Source organism: Cygnus olor, chromosome 2 (genome assembly GCF_009769625.2).
Source record: "Cygnus olor isolate bCygOlo1 chromosome 2, bCygOlo1.pri.v2, whole genome shotgun sequence".
Taxonomy (NCBI): Eukaryota; Metazoa; Chordata; class Aves; order Anseriformes; family Anatidae; genus Cygnus; species Cygnus olor.
In genome coordinates, this window is record NC_049170.1 from 82215677 (window position 1) to 82238300 (window position 22624).

Below are 22624 nucleotides of genomic sequence, written 5' to 3' on the forward strand. Positions count from 1 at the left end.
AGTGACGTCCCGTGGGTTATAGGGCGGTGGGATACCGCCAGCGGCCAATGGGATAGCGCGGTGGGCGGGGCCTGCGGCAGGGGGCGGGGCCTCCCCGCCCGGCCGCCGCCGCCCCGGGGACAAAGGCGCGGCCGCAGCCCGGCAGGTGCGGGGGGCCCGGGGCGCTGTCCTGGGGGCCGCTGCCGCACGCCCGTGGTTTTACTGCGGGACTCGTCGGCGTTTCGTGGTGGCAGGGAGCGGCTGATCCCGCTCATCCTCCTTAACCTCCGCTAAGCCCGTACCCGGCAGCTGGAGGCTTCAAAGGGAGCCATTTTAAAACCCCATCCAAGGAAAGCAGATTGTTAACGCCAGAAGAAAGGAACCCACCCCAGGATCTTCTTCCTGAATTAAATTCACATCTTTTTTTCACTGGGGCGGGGGGTGGAATCCCGGTATATGTCCTACACGGAGCTTGCTGAGACTGGATGGAGAAAAAAAAAAAAAGAAAGGAAAAAAAAAAAAAAGGTTTATTTCCAAAATAAATAATTTGTTACTGGGGGATGAGGGAGGGAAAGCGGGTCCTTCCTTTTCCAAAGACCCTTGGTAAGACCCCCCAGCCGTGCACAGAAGCCCCCCCCAGATAACCTCCGAAGCCTTCAGACGGGTGCAAGGTGCACGCATTTACAACAGAAAGCTTCCCAAAGGGCCAGCGCAGCTTATTTGCAATTCCCTCCGGGAAACGAGCTGCCCGGCTCTTTCTCCCAGCGTTTGTCTCACATCCGCGTGTGGGGCAGCCGGGGGGCTCTGATGCCGCCCGGGCTGGATGCCACCCTCGGCAGTTCCCCAGGCAACCGGCCCGCTGGCAGAAGCAGGCTGCGCGGCAAAAAGGAGAGGAACAAAAAAAAAACCCACAACGTTTTCCCTCCCCGGGGCTGATTTCCCATGGTCCACATCCCACAGCCCACATCCTCGTCTGGGGCTCCTCTCAGCACAATACGAATGACTTAACGGCCTTAAGTTATGCCCAAGCCCCCAACAACACCTATATTTTCTTACCTCGAGGGGCCCGATGCTGAAACACACAAGAAAGAGAAGTTTGGACCCTTGCGGGTTCAGGTCCTGCACCGCAGACCAGGTGTGGGAGGACCTGGGCGTAGGGCAGCTCCTTTGGTTATTCGGGGCAGCATTTTGCTCCTCCACAGCATGCGCTGCAACTCGGACAGGCACCAGGGAGGTCCACGGGTGCATTTGAGAGGATTTGATTTCGGGGCTGTGCCCACGCGGAGGGAACATTTTGTATGGATGCAAATTCACCGTTTCTGGGCATCTGGGTCAACCTGTGCTGGCTGGTAGGAAAGGGCACGACGCAGGCCAAGGCCCTGTGCTTGGTGTCACCCTCCCTGTAAGCTCGTCCCCACTCCTGTCTGAGCTCGTCTGCACTAAGGCTCACGGGTATGCCCTTACAGAAGCAATGGACAACTTGAGCACCTAGCAGTGTCTCAGACCATATGTAGTAGATGAGAGTATAAACCACAGAAATGAAAAAGAGAGATGAAAGATGGTGTCCCTAATTAGGAAATTATGGACCAGTTAGAAGCAAAGAGCAGGCAGGAGGCGAAGGGCAGAGCTTTTCCTGAGATGGCGCGGGAGTGCTGATGAGAAATTGATCCGTGCTCTAATAAATCTCGTTGCACGGACACCAAACATGGCAAGATGCTGTACTGATGCTGCGGTCCCCTACCCAATGGCAGCAAGGCGATTTTAGTCCTGTGTGCACAGCTCTCTGGGCATAAATATTAATTAGGCTTCAGCCTGGGCGCTGGTGCTGATGCAGCTGTTTCTACAGCAATGTGGAACAAATTCACTGAATGCAAAAGAGCAAGGGATGAAAGAAAATACTCACTCACTAGCCTGAGATATTCTTGAGATCTGGTCTCAGTCCCTTTTTGTCCTAAGCAGTTTTTTGTATGCAGTCTGAACCGAGATCGGGCACATTTGCATAGTTTGAGAACCTGGCTGCAAATTGCAGCAGCGGAGGGCAAAAGCACTGCTGGGACTTCATTTGCAGTCACCGGGTCATAAACTGGAGCCACACCGACACACAATCCACACGCCTAGGAAATACTCCCTTCTGCTTCCAGCCTTCTTGTTTAAAGATTTCTTTCCACCTCAAGGACGCTCACCCTTGAAAATCTAAGCGCAACACACTGCCCCACATCGCTATGGGACCCAGGCTCCTAGTTAATCCGCTGCTTGTTTGGCCAGCTAGGGCTTGGTATCGTACCGAAGCAGGCAGCTCTGCAACTGGGTTGAACAAAGCGTTTTTCAAGGTCTTCTGCCACCACCCTGCTCTCTCCTCCCTGCAGCAGCATTGCGGAGAGCAGCGCTGCTTGCTGCAAGGAAGCGTGCTGTCAACTCGTTAACACTTTCTCTCTCCTTGCAAAAAGCAGGGCTGCGCAAACGGGTTGGAGAGATCTTATCAGACAGCTTCTTTGGCTGCTCTCAGGTGCCTCCGAAATGCATCTTTCAGAAGGCTAAAAAATAACGGTTCCAGGACTGAAGAAAAAAAAAAATATGGCCCCAGATCACTCACGTGTATGTTAAATCTCTGGGTTACAGGAAAATAAAATGTCTGCTCGGAAAGATTTCTCGCTCTGCAGCATCGGTTGCTCTCCTGCATTAGGCTAGAGGGAGAAAATCAGGGTGGCAGGAATTTGTAGCTGAGAAAAGCGGGATTTGGGGCAGCCACACAAGGCTTTGCTATGCTGTTTGGGAGAGCAGCGTCGCCTTTCTCCCAACAGCAGGATTTAAACAAAGGCTTTGATCACTCGCTTTATTAAAGCTGGAGGCCTCCTTGCCAAACTGGAGCGGGTGGCAGGTGAAGGTGCTGCTTCCAGCCCCTGCACTGTCACAGCCCCCCTGCCCGGCTGCACGCGTGCAGGCATCTTGGGGCCGAGGGCACATCTCCACCAGCCCAACTGCAGCGCTCTGGGTGAGCGATAAGCAAGGTTCGTTACTAAAAATCTTATCCTCAGCCCACAGAAGCCAGCAGGTGTTTTTTCAATTGATTTCAGTAGAGCCTGGCTCAGATCCCTAATCTGTTAAGGAAAAGTATTATTTCTAAACGCTATGAATTCCTTTGTCCTTTCTCCCCCAGTTTTCCTATTTATGGTTCACTACATGGTCTGGGGATCATTCTCACCCAGCTTGTGTGTGCCTCCTGAGGAATACAAAATAAATGTGTGCTTTATGGCACTCTGTGTGTGTATTTGCCCCCAGCCCTGGGGACGGCCACCATCCCAGCACCCTGCTCCGACAGCACCTGGCACCAGCTCTCTCAAACGGGCAGCCAGGCGGGCAGGGAGATTTCCAAGAGGCAGCAGGGAAGGATGTTTTCAGTTGCTGTTCAAGGCTGGGACACCAACTTTTTAAAGGCAAGTCTTCAGCCTATTGGGATCCTACTAGACTGAAAACAGAGTAAAGAAGCTGTGGTAACATTTTCCTGGGATAGTCTGTTCTGTCATCAGACCAACAGGTAACACTCCCCTCTTCTTTGGATTCGCTCTGCTTTTACAGAGGTAGTGCTACTTTATTTTCTTTTTAACCCCAGAGACTGGGGACCAGTCACCAAAGCAATTTTTCCTGAAGGTTATATTCTGTGTAATCATAACAACATCAGACAGGCTGGCTAGGTGCCAGCGGTAGCTGTTTGACATACTTCTGCTAGGAAATCAAACGCACCTCTGATATGACTTACAAATACTGAGCTACTGCTTGGGATGTTTGCTCTTTGTGTTAAAACCCTGTATTCAACAGGGCAAGAGGGAAAAACAGAGAGAAGAGCCCGGCTGCAGACAGCCCGCCTCTGAGCAAACACTCGAGGGCTGCCAGGGGACAGTGCCAGGCCTGCTAGCTCTGCTCCTTGCCCAGGGAGGAGGAAGCAAAGTAACCAAAGCTGATTTTGTCCAGCTGGTTTTGCTTGAAAATGGAAAACTTGAAAGGCCATAGCATTACTGTAAGAAGTAATGAAAGAGAGCGACTGTTTGGGGAACCAGACAGAGACGCAGGCACTTGCTGGCACGCTTGAGAGAGGGGGAAGCTGCACGCAGACATGTCCAGCCAAACCTGCAGGCCTCAGTTGATGGAGACTATTAAGCCCAAGGCCTAGTCTAAGGAGAAAAAGAGGATTCACGGAAATTCTGCCATCAGCAAAGGAAAAGTACCCAGAGAGACAGGGAAGAGGCCAGAAGCATGGCTGCGGCAATATCAAACTGTTTTCTGAGAAAAAGAGTCTCATTCATCAAAAAAGCAGCTTGAATCTCAGACAAACCCTTTTTTATAGGGCTGCCAGCACTGCATGTTGAGTCAGGGATTTCCTAGCCTTGGAAATAACTCCACACGATCTGAGAAGTCAGCCTCTGCACTCGGGGGCTGTAGCAAACTCACAGCCTCACTGGATTCGAGCACACAGCATCCCCTGAGGATGTTGCATGCTGAGCCTCAGTCTTGCTATATGGCCCAAGGATAGAAAAATAGCAGGATCCATCAGGCGTGCTGTATGTCATGGGAGATCTAGGCATCTAAGTTTATGGATGTAAGGGAAAACGTTTTTCAATGCTGCCTCCCCCCCCCCCCCCCCCCCAACCTCCTTTCTCTTAGCCTTTCAGAAGCTCATTTCCATTAGGCTTTCATGCCCTTTCTTCCAAGTCCCTTCCTGGCCTTGTCACAGGTATGTAACAGCATCTGCAACTCTCAGTACATCTTTTACACGCTGGAGTCAGTGTTTGTGAGCTGTTTTGGATTTCTCCACGGTGAAGAGTTCTATCTGCATATAAAATACAATTTCCATCTGACTGCGAAAACCTCTTCTTGTCCCCAAAGGGAGCAATGAGTCACTCTGTGTTAGTGCCTCCCATCCAGCAGCTACAGACCCGTGCTTCTTGAGCACTCCGACAGATCTACAACGAGTTCCTCCAGTGACTCATATAACAACAGAATGAAACGCTTCCTTTTTATAACAGCAGAAATCTACTCCGTGCTCAGAAAGGTTCTCAAGAGCTGCTTTATACAGACATTCATTCAACTGCAGGGAGATAGTCAGGGATTATCACACCCTTCCACTCTGCAGATGAATGAAGCAAAGCAGAGAGTGGAAGGCATTTGCATAAGGCCACCGTGCCAGGCAGGCATGAAATCTGATTTCTGGACCCGGACGCTGCACAGAGGATCATGGCAAGCTGCTGGTCAGAGGATCACTGTGCCATCTGCATCCCAGGCCTCGCCCACACCATCAGAAATGCCAGCAGCTGAGTTTAAACAACCCCACAAAAGAAGAAAAGCTGATACCTTAAGTCTTTTGGCAATCAGGAACTGGATTTCCTTCGGCAATGCCTATCTAGGCATCAACAGATGCACCCAAGACCCTGGCACCAGGGGGATTTTATAGCTGTTGTGATAGTGTTAGCAGAGCTGCTATCACCGGCATGCAATTGCTTGTACATCTAAATTTTGCATTTGCTTACATGTGCATTTCCAGACATGATCTTTTCAGGGAGGAGCAAGCCTTGATATTGCTTTGAATCATGAGATTCATAATATGAGCTTGGTGCACTGCCCCTTAAGATCTCATAAACTGCAACTTTCCAAATGAGTTCACCTATCTGATGCTCTATTTTCTGCAACAATGACCTTGAATTCCCTTTTTGGTCTCCTTTCTGGGTCCATAAAAGGAGGCTGACCAGCACTTGACAGAAGAGTTTTGAGACCTCAGGTGAAGAAAATACTAGGGTTGGATATTCTGGGAGCAGTTTATTACAGCCAAATGCCCCCCTTTAGCTGCTGCCAAAGCAGCTGCTTCCCCTCCCTCAGCTCCTGTTCCTCAAGGAGCTGGTCTGGTTAACAAAAGAGTAGCTTTTGACCAGCGTAGCTCCCCAGACTGACTCACCATTGTATCATGTGAGGCCTGGAAAGCAGGATTGGGGCAGCTCCACCTAAAATTGGTTCAGATTGCAACAGTATAGGCAGAGGCACTTCACCCTTTCTTGACTGCTTGCGCTAGCTTTACATTGACTTCCATTAGACTGGCATGAGCATTGGTGCAGTGACATGGCCAGCTACATCAGAGGATCTGCCCATCTGCAGAAAAAACTAATCCAAAAACTATAAAGAAAAGTTTCAGCTACCCAGGTGTCCTAATGGTATAGAAAGAGGGAAAGCCCTTAGCCCTTAAGTCACCTGTTCCACTGAAGGAAGTTCACACAAGATGATTTTCCAAGTCAACACCAAGCAAGCCCCTCCCAAAGCCTGGAGCTGCAACTGCTGGAGCAGCCTGGCTCCAAGCTGGGAGGCTTCCTTTGCCTTTAATTAACAAACATTTACTCCTCTGTAGAAGGGCAACAAATTGAGAAGCCTGGAACATTCCGAGACATCAGAGCCTTCACCGATACATATTAATGGTCGATTGGTTTCTTACATGTCAAATTCATGCTTATGCAGAAGCAAAATTGCAGGATGCGTTTCAGAATCAGAAAACATTTCCTTCTCTCAGTGACATCCCAGCTCATAATTACATGCATCTACTCACTTCTGAGTTAGCAGGACTATTTAGTCCTGGCTTAGAGCTGTACAAGAGGAGAGGCTGCAGAGCCAGGGTCTAGAATCTGGTAAATCCCACGGGCAACATAAATTTTGGAGAAGAAAAAGGGGCGTAGAAGTGCTTGCCTTTAAACCACACTCCTGGGGCTTGGACCTCATCTCAGCAGGAGTATAAATGCATCCATGTACATATGCAGCACTTTTGCTGCAGAATCTTCACTTTATCATTGATTTGCTATCTGGTGTCTCACAGCACTTTATACTCTTTCTAGCCTCATACCTGACAAATAAGACTGACTATAATGAGCTCAGCTTTCACAGCCACAGAATAAAGATGAAAGCATTAAAGGAAATGTACAAGGCTTCCTTTGCTGCTGGATCACTTTCCACCCTAATTTTGCAGGAGCTCTGATGGCCTTGCAGTGCGTTAATTAGGAAATACATTTCACACTGGATGGTCTTGTTCTGCACAGCTCCACTCGCTCTTCACAACTGCACTACAAATAGAAATGCTTACCCCCCATTTGACTTGCCAGATCAATGCTTTTCCTCTTCTGAGCTTGAACAGAGACCTAGTGTGATTTACAGAGAGCAGCTACATTTCTCAAAAAGAGTTAAATACGTAGAACCGCTTACGTGCGGAAGAGCCTGATGACTTACCTTCAGAGGTCTGCAGGTCTTAGGCTCCTAATGGAAGCTACTACTGCTCCTCACTTCTAAAGGGAGTCCTGGTGAAGAAAAAGAAGATCAGAACATGACAAAAGAGGTGCTGTTACCCCCTAGGGAGGAGCAAGCCTGTAGACAGTCTTGGAAGCAACAAAAGAAACGTGTACTTGATGTGGTAATACCAGGGAAGAAACTGGAAAGCTCCCACCTCAATCCAGGTGGATTTAAACATACATTTAGCATACAAAGAGGCCCAAATCTCTACCTAGTGGGAAGAGATACTCTAGACTAGAGCTTTATTATATTGGATCCTCTACGAGGACTCTACAAAGCTAACTCTACCCAGATGCAGCTGAAAAACTAGCTCTAAACATCTAGAGAAGGATTTATCCACACACATAAATTTGTTTACAAAGTCCCGAGAACCTTATCTTTCACCCTCACCTCTCTTGTAGCTGATGGAAAGCACGTAGGAGGGAGATGCTTCTCCTTGCTCAGAAGAGATCTAAAGCAGCTCAAGTGAACTATACCCTAAATTGCTTATTTCTCTTTCCTGATAAAGGTAGCCTGGGGCAAATTTCCATCACCTGCAGATGGTTAATCACAGGAACCTCACCACCAACACCTGTGTGGCTCCTGGTAGAAATATCTAGTGCCTTTTAAAAACAAATAAATTAATAAAAAATAATAAAAAATAAATTTTTTTCTGCAGTACTCCTGGCCTCTAATAGATTTCCCTGATTTAGATAATAGATGTACCCCACCTCTGAAGGCAGAGCAAACCTATGGTTGCATAAAGGGGAACGTGACACAAAGGGAAGAGCTTGGAGCCTGCCAGGAGCATGCAAACAGCACTCAGCCCCTTCCAAGGCAGCTTTGTCACCAGTTTGCCTGCTTCCTGCAGTTACTGAGGGCTAAATGTCAGTCCTCGGCATGCCGCTGGGACAGGTGGAGGCTGCTTTTGGAGCAACAACGCCAGCCCCAGCTTCTGCGGCCACCATTTGGAGGCCAACCCACGTGGAGACAAAGGGTCTGGGCAGGCCGGGGACCAGCAAACATGCTGCGGCCTAGCCCGAGTCTGCTGTAACAGCTTGGGCGAGCAGCAAGCGACAAATGTAGGGCAGAGGAGGTGGCCGCGGGCTGATCCTGCCCTGGAGGGCAGCTGAGCCAGGCTGAGCTGCCGGCTGGATTTAGCGCTGCTGCAGCAGCGGCGGCGATGGCACAGGCAGAAGCGAGCAGGGCGGAGGGCTTTGTCTGTGGGTGTCTGCTGGGGGAGGCGCAGGAGGATGGGTAAGACGGGAGATGATATTTATTTATTTATTTATTTATATTTTATTGTTTATTTATTTATTATTCCTGTTTTTTTGATGTGACGCTTTAGCATTCGGGAACGAAAGATTGGATGTCTGGAGATACAAGTGGCGGTGGAGAAGAGGAAGCCCTGACTAAAAAGAAAACGATGATTAATGAAAACGAAGTCATCGTGGCTAACTCGCTGCTTCCTGAGGGGGGAGCTGATCGCCCCCTGCACAGCAACCAGCGCAGGCGGGGCCTGGGGCCTACCCCGCCGCCTGGCGGCCCGGGGCCGGCACTGCCGCCTCCTGCCCGGGGCCGGGGCCGGGGCCGGGGCCGGGGGCGGCGCTCCGCCGGTGCCCGCCTCCCCGTGGGCCGTGCGGGGCGGGCGCTGCTCGGCGCGGCCTGCGGGCGCCGTGCGGATGGAGGAGGCGGAGGAGGCGGCGGCGGCGGCGGGCGGCATCGTCCTGCACGACTTCATCGGTCGGCTGGGCGAGCAGCGGGTGCACTTCCACGCCATGCGGCTGCGGGACTCGCTCTTCCTCTGGGTGGGCGCCGCGCCCGCCCTGGCCAGCCTGGCCGTGGCCATGTGCAGCCCCCGGGTGAGCGGCCCCGTCCCCTCCGTCCCCTCCGTCCCCTCCTTCCCCGTCCCCCCGCCTCGTGGCCGCGGGGACGGCCCTCGCAAGCCGTGTGCTCTGCCCGCAGGACGGCGTGCCCGTGTCCACATCGCTGCTCGGGGACCCCTCGGACACCGCCTCCGCCTGCCTGGCGCAGCGCCTGGGTACGTGGGGCGGGGGGCGGCGGACGAAGGGGCTGGAGCAGCCCCGAAACACCGTGCCCGGGGCTCCTTGGGGGCTTTGGGGGGTCGGTGGAGGCGGCCCAGAGGCAGCTCGCAGCCCTGAGGGGTGAACGGCTGGCTGCGGCACTCGCCGCCGCGTTTTTAATGCAGGGGGATGCGCTGCTCGCCTTCATCTCGCTTCTCTTGTTTCAGCCGAAGGAGCCGTGTAGTTCTTCCTCCTGATCCGGATCTTCATTGCAGGCAGCGTGTCAGCAGTTTGCATCGTCAGGCGGTTTCATGAGCCTACACCTACATCTTCTCTCTGGCCGCTCATACATACATAAAAAAGGGTTGCTCAACAAGAAACACAGCACTAGTGCCCCTTCCTCATCCTGGTGTCTTCTGGCAGTCACTGTAGTAGGCTGGTGGCAGCTCTGTCTCTTACCAGATTCAATCATTTCCACTTTAACTAAAAACTCCATGGGGTACTGTGCAACATCATTTCTTTACGTGCAGTCATTGCATGAGCCTTAAGACCTCAGTTAGTGAGAATGTAGTCAGACGCTGTTATCAATTGGATAAAGTCTTACAGTATTATTTCACTTTCCCTTTGCCCTCCTGCTTGTACAGACTGGTTTCTTGCAGATCTTGCTCTGAGCTTTGTGCAGCTAACAGGTCTCAGCTATGCAGGTTATTTCCACCTTCTGCTGTGTTATTGTCACTAGCAAAAGGTTCATTTCAGATTTCATAGCTAGAATTTGTGATAACGTGCCATGAGTGTTAGTTCTCTCAATATTTTAGAATGGGTCACATTTCCCAGTAACTGGTCTAAGTTTTGATTTTTTTTTTTTCCTTTTTAAAGATTCTTTCCTCATTTACATCGCTAGTTTCAAGTACCTTGTCTTTCTTAGTGGTAGCTGACACTAGTTGCTTGGTACTGGGATATCAGTTACTCTTTATCCTCAGAACATAATGCACCTTTGTATCTTCTTTCTGTTTGGTGCCTTAAGTACAAGTATCTTTCATTATTTTGTTTTAAGCTTTCTGTGCCCAACTAGGCTTCTGGTCAGTGTTCCTCTGTATCTGTGCCCGCTAACCTCTTAGTTGCAGTTTTCCTTGCTAGTCAGTCCCATTTTTATTCTTTATAGATCCTGTTGTTACCCATTGTCTCCTGCTTATGGTGTGCTACATTGAGGAAGGCCATTTTCACTTTCAGTTGGAAAGTCAATAACACTTCTGGCTTTGACTAATCACATGCTTCCTCTTCACCTGATCACATTTGCTAACGTAATTCTGAGAAGAGAATTAAATCTTTCTGATTCGTGCACATTAGTTTTTAGGCTTGCTTTAGTTAATCCAGCAATTTAACGTGGGCCAAGTCAGCTCATGGTCACTTAGGCCACAATTATTTTCCTCAAACCACTGCAAGATCATCACTAAGCATCTCTGTATCTTCTTTGTTTCACGAAGTGTGTGGTAAAGAAATCTGTGTTCTGCCTTGAATAGAAATACCAGGCTCGGCATTTACTGCTGTTTAGCTTTCCTCCAGGAAATTAAGTCCTCAGTACTCCCACAACTGCTGTAATAACAGAGATTGCCATTCACAGCCAAATCTGACCCATAGCTGTGTTTCTGAGGTAGCCTTTTTAGCCACCCTGCCTTGTGCTAACCTTCAGGCAGGCAATAGCTTTTTTTTTTTTTTTTTTCTCTTAGTGCTGTCACCATTTTTTTTCTGTGCTGCTTTCATTCTGCTCTTGGCAGGCACTGGTTTAAGTAGCACACAATGCCACCTGGAGGCAAGTATTATTATTTCTTGTGCTTTCCAGTTACATTCCATCACCTGCATTTTGTTCCTGCAGTGCCAGGTTTCCTTCCCTGGAGCAGGAGTTTCAGTGCTTCCATGTATCACTGTATGCGCATCCTCCCCTTGTTTTCTTTTAGTCTGATAGGGTATTCAGAACAGCTGTATTTAGTGTATTGGCTCTATCTCTTCCCAAATTTCTTCTTTTTATTTATTTATTTTCCCCACTGCTGAAGGCACACTTGCTGTGTTCCTGTTCCTCTTTCTACCCATTTCTGTCTGAATCAGGTGCAGGGACTGTTTCCCACCACCCTGCTTGCTCTAGCATGAGATGTATTTAACTAGTTGAGAAACCTAAATCCTAATTGTTTCCTGGAGGCTAGAGGAATCCACTTCTAGACAAAGCCTCGTGCGTTTAGTGCTTCATTTGTGCCTCCCTTACCTGCATGTCCTGAAGTCACAGGACTTTCAGCCAGTGACTGCCGACTAGCGCCACGTCTTCATCTTCCCTCTGTAGGGGCTGGCGAGATCTCGGTGGACATCACCTGAACCTCTTCTTTGAGTCTTTCCCAGCCAGGCACAGTTGTCTCCCACTTGGCACAAAGAGCCTATAAACTTACACCTGACAATTCCTCCTCAAGCTTGCATGTGGGTCTTTGCTCGTAGGAGTGAGTCTGCTGCTGCTGTGGTGCCTCTGGGCACTCAGCGTCCCGGATGGTGGGCTGCCAAGGATGCTTCATCTCCAAGACTGAGTTGGATCTTATGCAAACATAATCAAGAAGCTGAGTTTTGACACTGTAGCGTATGCTGCAGGCTTGTTAAGAGAGAATAATGGTATTAATTAGTTCAGAATTAACATGGCACCTAGGGTATAATGATGAAGCACTAATGCTTACAAAACATGCTGCTTTGTACCACAAAATCTGGTGCCAAGCACTAATTTTTTGCTACCGTGGTAACATGTTGCATTATATTAGCATTTCGTAGTGCCAAGTCTTAAAAGGCAAATGAGTCCTTGAATTTCAGAAGCAGGTCACTGGGGTTTCCTCTGTGTACTAAGCTGGAAAGCTGGTAGCCTGTTAGAACAGAAAACAGTAATAAATTGACTTGTGCAATTAAAATGCCTCAAATGAGTAGTTTAATTGTACTTTATATATAGATAATAATTATATATATGTATTATAAGTATACATATTGGTTTTCTGAATCTAGCTTTCCAGTTTAAAAAGAACGGAGATATTACACATTCTAGTGTCTTTACTTCCAATTTTTAAATTCAGGTGATGTTTCTGAACATCAGTAGAACAGTCTGATTTCTCTTTGAGACTGTCAGCTCCCAGTTTATTCCCTGCCAGGAGTATCTTGTGACCCATATAGCATTTTTGTCTCTTATTTTACCCATCTTACTTTAAACCTAGTGCCTACTTCTCTCATATGGTGTTTGCACAAAGTTTAGTTTTTGCAGTGTATTAAAAGAGCTCCAAAACCGATATATTGTAATGGTAAAATCTGAGTAGGATTCCATTTTACTTATAAAATGCTTCTTTATGTTACCTGTTTCACTCTGATAATTAAGTCTTCCTGCCCCAGTAGCCATTGTTTTTGTCACTGTTAATTAGTCCTGTCATGGAAGACAGCTCTTGATTTTATAGTACCTCTCTCTAGGTAGTTACCAATACAGTAGCCTGGAAATTCTGATTAGTTTTGTGATGTCCAAAATGCTCTCTGGCATCCTGGAGTGTTCAAAGACACCATATAAATAAAGGTTACAGGAAACAAAATAATTGACAGGAGGCTCAGACAAAAGTGATGCACACTTTCAGGGGCCTTTTTAGGAGGTTCATCATAAAAAAACCAAACAACTTTAATTGTGGCCTAATCATTTTCTTGTTGACTTTCCCTCTGTTTTTCATAGCGCCAACTTACCAATGCATAAACTAAATTTCAGTGATGAGATCTGGGTAGTCTGTTGTTTCACTTACACTATACTATAATTTAAGAATTGTCCAAAATCCATGAAAGTCACTGGGATTTTTTCTAGTGACTAGTAGCTTTTGCATCAGCCCAAAATCTAGTTCACAGTCACCATGCCCACTTCAGTGACTTGAATGGCTTATATTGCCTAACATGGCAATACTTGGGTGCTTGTTCTGCTGTTCATTTATGACTGGGTCCGGCTTGGGAGGAGTGGAGACGGTGTAAAAATCTGCATGATGGCTTTTTAGAAGGCTTGCTTGAATACCTTCATCATTTTTATACAAGAGCAAACTGTACCTGAATACTCTGTTTTGTGTTTTAGCCAGGAAGACCAAAAAACAGATATTTGTCAGCTACAATCTTCAAAACACGGACAGCAATTTCACCTTACTCATAGAAAACAGGATCAAAGAAGAAATGATGGCATTTCCCGAGAAGTTCTGAACTTCGCATCATTGTAAAATAACTTAAGGTTTTGTTTCAGAGGAAGTGAGTGCACTTTTCACACTGACATTTAGTATACTTTGTGTTGCTCTGATTGAATTTGCATTTGTTATTAAATGTAGCTGGACCTAAGTACAGTTGAACCTGGAATTCTTTTTTTCCAAACTTGCTACTCTGTTAAATGGGACAGGTTCTTAGAGTAGAAACATGCTGCCACGTAAGAATATCATCGTAGAAGTGCATGCAGTGTCTGGCCTTCATGCAGTGAAGTCAGTGGGAAATCGGTGCCAAATTCCAGCAGTACAATTGATTTACCACATAGTAGTATTGAACACAGTACAGCAGCTTTTACTTGTTCAGATGAAAACCTAGGGTACCAGAGAGCATTGTCTTTTTGGTTCAGAGGAGAACAATGCTATTAGGAATGCTGAGTGTGGTTTTTATATTGAATTGCTATAACATAAAATGATCATTACCTTGCTCTATCATTTTAGTTACTGTTGGTTGTAATACTAGTGCTAAACACTGGATTTCCTTCCATCTCTTGGACACTGGGAACACTAGAAGGTTTTCACAAAGGGTTTTCTGTACAACAGCAAGGGCCTATATAGAAGAAAAATGCACAGCTTGACTTTTGGAGCAGTAGGTAAGACTGTTGGGCTGCTAGAAAAACATTGGGTGTGTAAGTTGAACATACCCATTAGAACAATCAAAGCAGTCAATACCAGCACTACAGAGCAGCCTGTTGCTACAGCTCTACACTAGCTTTTGGGTAGGATATCCTTTCAAAGGCAGATCCCTGTGCTATTTTGTCCAACAGAGAAGGCAGCTAAAAACTAACTATGCAAAAAAAAAAAAAGCCAACAACAAAACCCAAACCCACCATAAAGCCAATGGCATAATGACCATTTGCAACTATCAATACGTGCTGTGCTACTGAGAGTAGCACCTATTATTCACAGCAATTTGGAAGAGTGCTGAGCACAGCAACCTGATAAGCAAGTCAAGTTGTTTTTTTATTGCAAGCTGACTCAGCCAAACTTCTGATACAGATGAAAAACAGTAACACTGCTGCTGGGCCACCTGGTTGTAGACAACTGTCCTAACCCCCTACAGAAAAACGTTCTGCACTTACCTTCTAGTGGCCCTGTTAGCAGCAATTAAAAACTGTAATCAAAGTTTGCTGATACTTGGCCCCAGATTACAGCTAGTCTCTTGCTGTCTCTGAAGGGGTTTTGAACATCCAGGGCTGTAGCCTTACCATCAACACTGCGGATTTGACAGGGGAGCACTGGGTCCTTTCTTACCTGGTAGCCACAGCTGACAGTGCGAGTAGTAAAAAGCAGCTGGTGGAGGAGATCTTAATTTATACAGCCCAGGAAGTAGAGTCAACTGTTCTTCCGTAACTGAATGTAAAGGATAATTAGTTGCAAATCAGTGTGTTGATTTAATTAGCCTGATTAAAAATCAGTTCATTCTGTTTTAGAGGAGTGTAGGACTTTGTTGAGGGCTCATCAAAAATCATGGTGAGGGAGACAGACCAAGGAAAACAAACTGATGGGACAACATCTTTTTATTCTGTACATTTACATACAAAGTTTTTCAGTAGGTACAACAGATGTAACATCATGCAGACATTTAGCTTGTAAGACTGTTTTCAGTACTCAATTTACGCTTGTGCTATGAGGAAGCACCACCAGACTATTCATGTTCAAAACATACAGTAATACGATTCTTTAAAAACTTCATCAGAAACCGAAATGGGGGGGGGGGGGGAACTCTCACCCACTAGACATTACACACTGTTACTCCTTTCCCAAAACATTTTACACAATACATTTAAAATGAGGTTTGTCATTTTTCTTTAAAAAAAACTTACAGTGGGGGAGATCATCCCACACTTAATAGCGTTGTCTTATGTGCCAGCTACAGGCGCAACTTGACTTGACATTCACAGAGTTCATTTAATGGCACTTCTGCTTCCAATTTGGTGACCTTTAGTGTTTGGCTCCAGGAAGTGGCAACAGTTAAGCAAAATACTTCCATGAAAAAAAAAAAAAAAAACAACAACCAAACAAAAAACCACAAAACAAACAAAAAGAAACAGAAAAAAAGCAGGCTCACCAAAACTGCAAGGTAAATCAGACAGAACCCTTTCGGAGTTGCCACAAAGCACCCCCAAACAGACGACAGCTTTCCCCACACTGTCGTTACCTGTTTGCAGTATGTCTGGCAACAAAAGCATCGCAGAAATCTTAAAAGGAAAGAAAACCAGATCAAGCATAATGTCACTTTCACACTTTTGTTTGAAGTAACAAAGAAGGAAGAAAGCCCTTAAATGCTAAACCAAAAGAGAGAAGAAAAATCCACAGATGGACTTAAGAGGTTACCGAAGGTTCACAGAAAAAGACCAACATGGACAGGACCGCTCTGAGGGCTTCCTCTGCTGTGGTGGCCAGAAACGGCCGTCGGAGGAAAGCAGTTCCCGGTGATGGCTACAGAGGAAAGACGATGGAGGAGCCGACGGCCTGGCTGGTGTGCAGAGCACTGTCCTGACGCAGAGCACGGTGAGCAGCCAGGCATTTAATTTCTGCCCTGCTGCCACACTGAGCCGCCTGTCCCCTCCTCAGAGAGCTCTCCCACACTTAAAATCTTTTCAGCTGTGCGTGTGCGTGGAGAAACAAACAAACAAAAACCAAACAGAAGGAAATAGTTATTCAACTTTTCAGCAAGATAAGCTACCGATTTTGTGTTTTGTTGTCATGACAGAGGCGGAGGGCCAAACCAGCACAAGAAGTTGGAGCTCCCCACATTGCAGGAGATCAGTACCTGGTTTCAGATCAAAAAAAAAAAAAAAAAGCAGCAAATCAAGTCAATTTCATAAGAAATTATTAAAAAAAAGAAAAAAAGCCAACTGTTCCTGTCACCTAGTGTGTTTATTATATAAATGTTGATATGTTTAAACAACCATTCTCTTCCCTGGGCCTGCCTGTCGTCAGAGAGCAAACACCAGAATAGGAAACGATAAAGCGCTGTGGACAACAGCACACCGGGACCACTAGCCGTGCTGGAAGCAGCCAGTTCAGTAGGCTTGTGAATGGGTCACTAGAGCCGTACTGCAGCTTGAGTGCACACGCACAGAGACCTTTTCCTCCTCCGTTAAGACCTGTTCTGCTCCGCCGGTTTTCCTTGTGAACCCTCCTTTTTTCCCCCCAATGTGTGTGGCTTGCCACAAGCATCTGATATCGAAGGCAAAAGGTATTGCACGAATTTGGCACGTGGATACTGCGTGGACTTGAAAGGCCTTGTTTGTTTTTTTTTTCTTAGGTGAGCACGGATCACGGAAGTCTCAGCACAGAACAGAAAGAGGGAAATGGCCGCTCTCAAGCTGGGCAATAAAACTGAAGTGTAACAAGCAAGCCTAGCACAGGTGAAAAAACAGTAGGGTAACTTTGGGCAAAATTACCATCAACTGGTCCAGTGTTTCTTACCAGGCTTGGGAAGAACCCAAATGTCCACATCCTCTGTACAAAAATTAGCAGCTTTAGGACAACATCGCTATCCCGAACACGACAGTCTCTGTCGCTTCTGCAGGTCTACCTGTCCTCCTGTGCTTGGCACCGTCTGAGACGTGCTACGTACCTCAGCACCCGCCCAGGAGCATCTCTCTGATTTACTGGGGACTGTAAGAGGACATTGGCAGCCTAACGGAGGATGGAAATTGTTAGGTACAGTAGTTAGTAGACAATATATATATACAGCAAAGGAGGAAGGGGCAGGGCGGGTAGAGGAGGAAAGTGCAAATGCGCGCTTCCCATGCTTGTGAACGGAAGTTTTACATCAAACATAGTGGCAATCATATGGACACGCAATACAACATCGACATCCTGCTGCTCTGTTTGTTCAAATGTCTGCACTACTGAGCAATCACAAATGGATGGCCTGAGTGAAAAAGGAAAAGAGGGAGGGAGAGGAGGGAGGTTAACTACAGTGCAAGAAAGCTGTTTGTTCACAAAGTCCTTGCACTGAACAAGATCCTCACAGTCATCACATGGTGAGAACCGAAAGCCAATGGCCAAAGCAAAGAGTTGGTTTGGGGACTGGAGGAGAGAAGTCAAGTGGCCGTTATCAAAGTACCATCTGTACAATACACGAAAAATCGTGTGTTCGTTTTGCTTATCATAGAGTGGGATCAATCCAATTTTACTTTTTTTTTTTTTCTTTTAAACTGAAAAAAAAATCCTACAAGAGCAGTTGGGGAAGGAGGGAAATACAGGCGAGTTCACCATGTATTCTTGGGTCAGAACCAGAAACCATCTCTAGAAGACCCAAGACGGCCAACAACAAACCTTAAATCATTATTCACAGGTTATCAATTCATTCCTTTCTGACAGTCACTTAAAAGTTTTGTCCACTTAAATAGGTAACAAAAACGCTGGTTCTAAAAACAGGCAGGGCAATGCCAGGATGCTCATTTCCCAGGAGAGGGAATCCTAGCTGTGCTGCCTTCGGAAATAAAAAGTACAGACCATAGCCAATGCTCCTTATTTTTTGTCCCTGCTGGTTTATGCTCTTCTCCTGGAGCTATCAATCACAGATTCTAGACCTCCTGGTAATTAAAGCCACTCTCGACAAAACTAATTTTTGCATCATTGGTCAAATCACTTACATCATCTACATTAGTATTAAACACCAGCAGGAACAGTCTAAAATGTATTAATGGAATCTTAAAATGCATAAGGCTGATTCTCATTGAAAAATCAGCTTGTTTGGGTAGGATTTTCTTCACTGCATTCGATGAGGAAAAGAAAATTAACTTTTAAATGCACATGGGCTATAAAAAGAAACACGACCTGCCTAAAATGCAGTCAGAGTTTGAGTCACAACAGGTTTTGCTTTGATTTTTTTTTTTTTTGGTGTATACAAACACAGCAGGCAACCTGGGCGCTTGGACTTTCTAGACAGGCAGAACAACATTGCACAAGTCTAAATATCAGTCAATTCAACTTTGCAGTGATACCTCCTTCCTTTAAAGAAACACAAAAAGGAAACAAAAAAACAACCCCCCCCCATGGTTTCTTTCTTGGAATGGCTGCACCTCTTATAATAAGATGGCTTCGTTTTTGTGATCTATGAAAGGAAAAGGAAATAAAGTGCTTCTTGAGAACAAATCAAAATAAATATATGTATTTAATGGCAGGAAAAAAAGAGTTCTGAAGGGCTACCTCCAGCCAGGTCTTTTCTCAGATGAGTTATTTTCCCCCATAATTTTTTTCAAGAGCAATCTGCACAACGGTTGACAATTCCTACAAGTCGCTTTAGCAGCAGAGTTGAATTCTCCCAAGAGTGCGTCTGCTCTGTCACTGGTTTGTAAAACCTGTGCAAAACACCTTTGCCCAAAGGTCTGCTCTTCCTGCACAACAGCATCAAATAAAATACAAAAGAAGGAGAAGAAGGTAAAACAAAACAAAAGGGGAAAAAGAAAAAAAAAGGAGAAAATCCACCCAGTTACAGTTACATAGACTTCATCCCGTTGGCAGTGGTGTTCTCAGAGATGCCATCGCTCACAGCTGCCGAGTCGTGGAGGCCCGAGTAGTCCTTGAGTTCAGAGTTTGTCAGGAGCAGGGGCTGCTCCCCCTTCTTGTGCGGAAGGAGGGGCTGCCGGGTGTAGTGCTCCCCGTCCGGGATGTTCTCGGGCAGGTTCTGGTTCTTGCTCTCCGGCAGCAGCAGGATGCAGATGATGCAGATGAGCGTACAGCACGCGAAGATGACGTGGTGGAGGAAGTAGCCTTTCTGGTTGTGCAGCTCCATGATGGGGGCGGTCAGGCGGCCGAAGCCCGCGCTGGCCAGCACCAGCCCCAGCCCGCCTCCCCTGCAAACACAACGGAGGTGAGAGCCCGGCCCTGCGCTGGAAAAACGCCCAAATGCCTTGGGACCCCAGACTATCCTGTTTGGCAAGCGACTTTGGCACCTGGGCTCTGAAATCCCCGAGGCAAACCTGCTTTGCTCACGGCTTTCATGCTGCGCAATTGCCCCAGGAGGGAGTTGCTTTGCTGTTGTAGATCATTACTGCCCGTGTGCTGCTGTGTGTGGGGAAAATAGCTGCACTCACCCAAATATCTTTTCACACCCATGTAACTGCACCCACTTAAGGAGAAGAGAAGTGTAAGGTGTGAATACATAGGCAGCCTTCTAAAATATTCCGATTTCCATGTGTTCTCACATTCAGCAAGGGAAAACCAGATTTTGCTTAGCATCCAGCTTAGACAAGACGCACCAAGAAGCAGTAAGTGCAGAAGTCAATTTTGGCTGCCTGTGAAGTACCTGGCACCAACTGCCAGCAGAGGCACGAGATCAGACTTCACAGACCACTGCCTTGATCTGTTATACCAAACACTGAGCGCTGAAACACTTTCCCTGTAAGACATGTTGAGGCTGGAACCTCCCAACACACTGATGTTGTACCAGCATGCATCATTTTCAGAAAAAAAAGATAACGTAGCTAGTGGTCAGAACAGGAGAACAAGTCAAGAGTTTGAGATTCACTTCTGAGACCTCCTCTTGACTCACTGTAGGAGCTCAGGTAGGTCCCACACTTTGCTCTTGATTTTCTTGTGCATTTGCATACCACATCAAGGGGCAACTAAAAGGTTAACCCCGGTAAAATGCTTAAGTTGTAAATAGGGAGCTTTATAAAAATATTCTTTATGGCACAAATGCTTATTCATTAAATGTAACATGCCAGTATATTGACATCATACATGCAAGCACACCAAAAAAAGAGAGTGAAAACACATTAAAGCTTAAAGAAAAAACCAAGTGTGAGTGACCTCTTCCCCCATCCCATCACAGGAATGGAAATGCTTGCACAAGCTGGATCCAGTGCTCTTTCCTGGCAGTGGGTTACACAAGCAGCCCCCCTCGCAGTGCCTTCCCTTCTCCTCTGATGCCTTTCCAAGCCCTGAGCATGCGGGACTGTCCCGCCCGGTGACCCCGCAAACAATGGCAGAGATGTGATTTTGTTAACGATAACCGGGCCTCGCAGAAGACAGCTGCAGAAAGCAAACTACTTTAAATGAACTCCCTGAGAAACTTTCACCGACTGCTGAGCATACAAGAAATCACCGCACTATGAGCCTGTTGTTACTGCCTGATTCTCTCAGCTACCCATCGTGTTAAAGCTGATCTTCACCCAATCCTTTTCAAAATCCACCATTTCCTACTTGCTAAAGTGCAGCAAGTATAATTTTCAAAAAAAAAACACATGCTCTTAGGACACTGAGTGGATCAGAAAACCATTTTTGTACCTTTTAATTCCCTGGACTTGGTAAAGCACCTCTCACAGATAACAGCGATTTCCCCCGATATTGCAAACGCCCTCATTAAAACCTTGCCAGCTTTCCGATGGCAATTTGGAAACCCAGCTGAATGCACCCCTTGTGCGACTGGCCTCCTTGCAGCTTCATTAATATGCTCACACGAGTGATCAGCAGAACTCGCCCCTTAAGCACAGAAGACTGGCTCATTCACATCAGTGCTTGCTACGGCTAAACTGCATCTCAACAACCGAGGGGGACCCGAGGTGAGTTTTAAAAGCAGCTGTGGAAGGACATCAAAGGAACTGGAAGGAAGCAGGAAAAAGGCAACAAAGACAGCTCTGTCATTACGGGGCAAGCAGCTTCACATTCAGAGGAGAAAAAGTTTTTCCACATCGTGTCAGTAATTAGAGCAGGCGTTACTTTATCCACTGCCCTCAGAACCTGGCAGAAGGACTGAAAATATATGATGGTGTGCCTCCTAGAAGTGTTTTTTTCTTTTTTTTTTTCTTTTTTTTTAGTATAATGTTTGACTGTACTGCAAATACTAGGGGGGGAAAAAAAAAGCTGGAAACACCCAGAAGAGGGAAGCAGTGCTGCCACTAGGGAGCAGATGGAGCTCACGCTGCCTTTGCAGCAGCGACCAGGCAGCTCAGCAGCCGATGCTCTGTCCTGACGGGGCCTGTGTCCAAAATGCTCTCCTCAGAAAGGCCACCCTGAGCTCCGGGGAAGGCTTCCTCTTGCCGACTGCTGCAGTGTCTTTCGCAATAATGACATCCTCTCTGACGTCCTTCACTTGAGCCGGGCTGAACCTACGAGGAGGGACTCATCCTTCTCAGTGCTGCTTGGAGCAGAGCAATTTTAATCCTATTTTGGGCTGGCCATTTGTCCACTTTGAGCAAACAGGTTGGCACCTGGCATGGCTGAGAGTACCACTGAGCCTGAGAACCGCTCGGGTTGGAGGCGGCTTTGGGAGAGGACCTGGTCCGTCCCCCTGCACAGAACAGGGTCAATGCTGACCTCAGGACCGGCTGCTTACTGGGGCCTTGTCCTCTCAGCTCGGCCACTTCTTAAAGTCAGTCCCTGAAACCTCCCCACGGTTTTTCCCTGCCTTTTCCTGTGGGAACTTTTGGACCAGATCTCTTTTCCACTTGTCAGTAACCAAGCACACAGAGGACAGGGAGGACACCGTGCTCTCCTCAGCCCGTTCCTACGTAGCAGCTGTGCAACCCGCAGTGGCGTTCTCATCAAGATTATTAGAGAATTACTACTAGAGCCATTTGGAGCTCAAATTCAATGTTTGGAAGACCCCGGTCAGGGAAACCTCAGAGGCAGCCCCAGTTTTCTCTAGCTGTCTTTTCCTTTTGGCTCCTCAAGATTCAGCCAAAAGCATAGTAGAGCAGTCTGGAACACCAAGGGGCACCAGAGGTGGTATTTTGGAAAAAAGGTGACGAGGTAGTGGCCACAGCCCACCAAAATGAGAGACACAGACAGCTTAGCCACACCTCAGCCCGAGATGTATTTACGAACTGTCCTGAGAGCCACCTCCTAATTACAGCCCTGAGGGGATGTTACCAAGAGGTTTTGCAGCGGCAGACCACAAAACGCTGCAGAGTGTCATCATCCCTATTTATAAATGGGGACCCTGAGGCACATCCAGCTATTGTCACTCGCCTGGTGTCACCCAGCAGACTCGGGGGAAGCAGAACTTCAGTTCCCAGCCAGGATTTTGTCCCCTTCCCTGTAACAACATTAGCGATTTAAGTAAAAAGCCTG

General features: G+C 47.1%; 2 protein-coding genes and 1 long non-coding RNA gene across 6 annotated transcripts in view; 1 reads left to right on the plus strand and 2 right to left on the minus strand.

The window, feature by feature from the left end:
* Window positions 1-101: 101 nt before the first annotated feature.
* Window positions 102-7860, minus strand: LOC121065305. Of its 3 annotated transcripts, none has more exons than XR_005816980.1 (3): window positions 7684-7860; window positions 7234-7301; window positions 102-460 (listed from the first exon to the last, which is right to left on the minus strand). It is a non-coding gene; the product is annotated as an uncharacterized LOC121065305 (long non-coding RNA). The 3 variants fall into 3 exon arrangements; XR_005816982.1 differs by lacking the exon at window positions 7684-7860 and adding an exon at window positions 7407-7641; XR_005816981.1 differs by lacking the exon at window positions 102-460 and adding an exon at window positions 4619-7145.
* Window positions 7861-8888: 1028 nt separating this feature from the next.
* PSMG4 (proteasome assembly chaperone 4) lies at window positions 8889-13664 on the plus strand. The gene is made up of 3 exons (XM_040548045.1): window positions 8889-9134; window positions 9238-9313; window positions 13411-13664. Exons 1-3 carry the CDS (start codon window positions 8955-8957, stop codon window positions 13530-13532), a joined length of 378 nt encoding a protein of 125 aa, XP_040403979.1. The 5' UTR covers window positions 8889-8954; the 3' UTR covers window positions 13533-13664.
* Window positions 13665-15087: 1423 nt separating this feature from the next.
* Window positions 15088-22624, minus strand: part of SLC22A23 (solute carrier family 22 member 23) — a 99213-nt gene continuing 91676 nt past the window's right edge. For both annotated transcript variants that reach the window (XM_040548043.1, XM_040548042.1), the window contains one exon: window positions 15088-19404. In XM_040548043.1, the coding sequence (XP_040403977.1) occupies window positions 19047-19404 (358 nt within the window). In that variant the 3' untranslated portion in view covers window positions 15088-19046. The remainder of the gene's footprint in view (window positions 19405-22624) is intronic.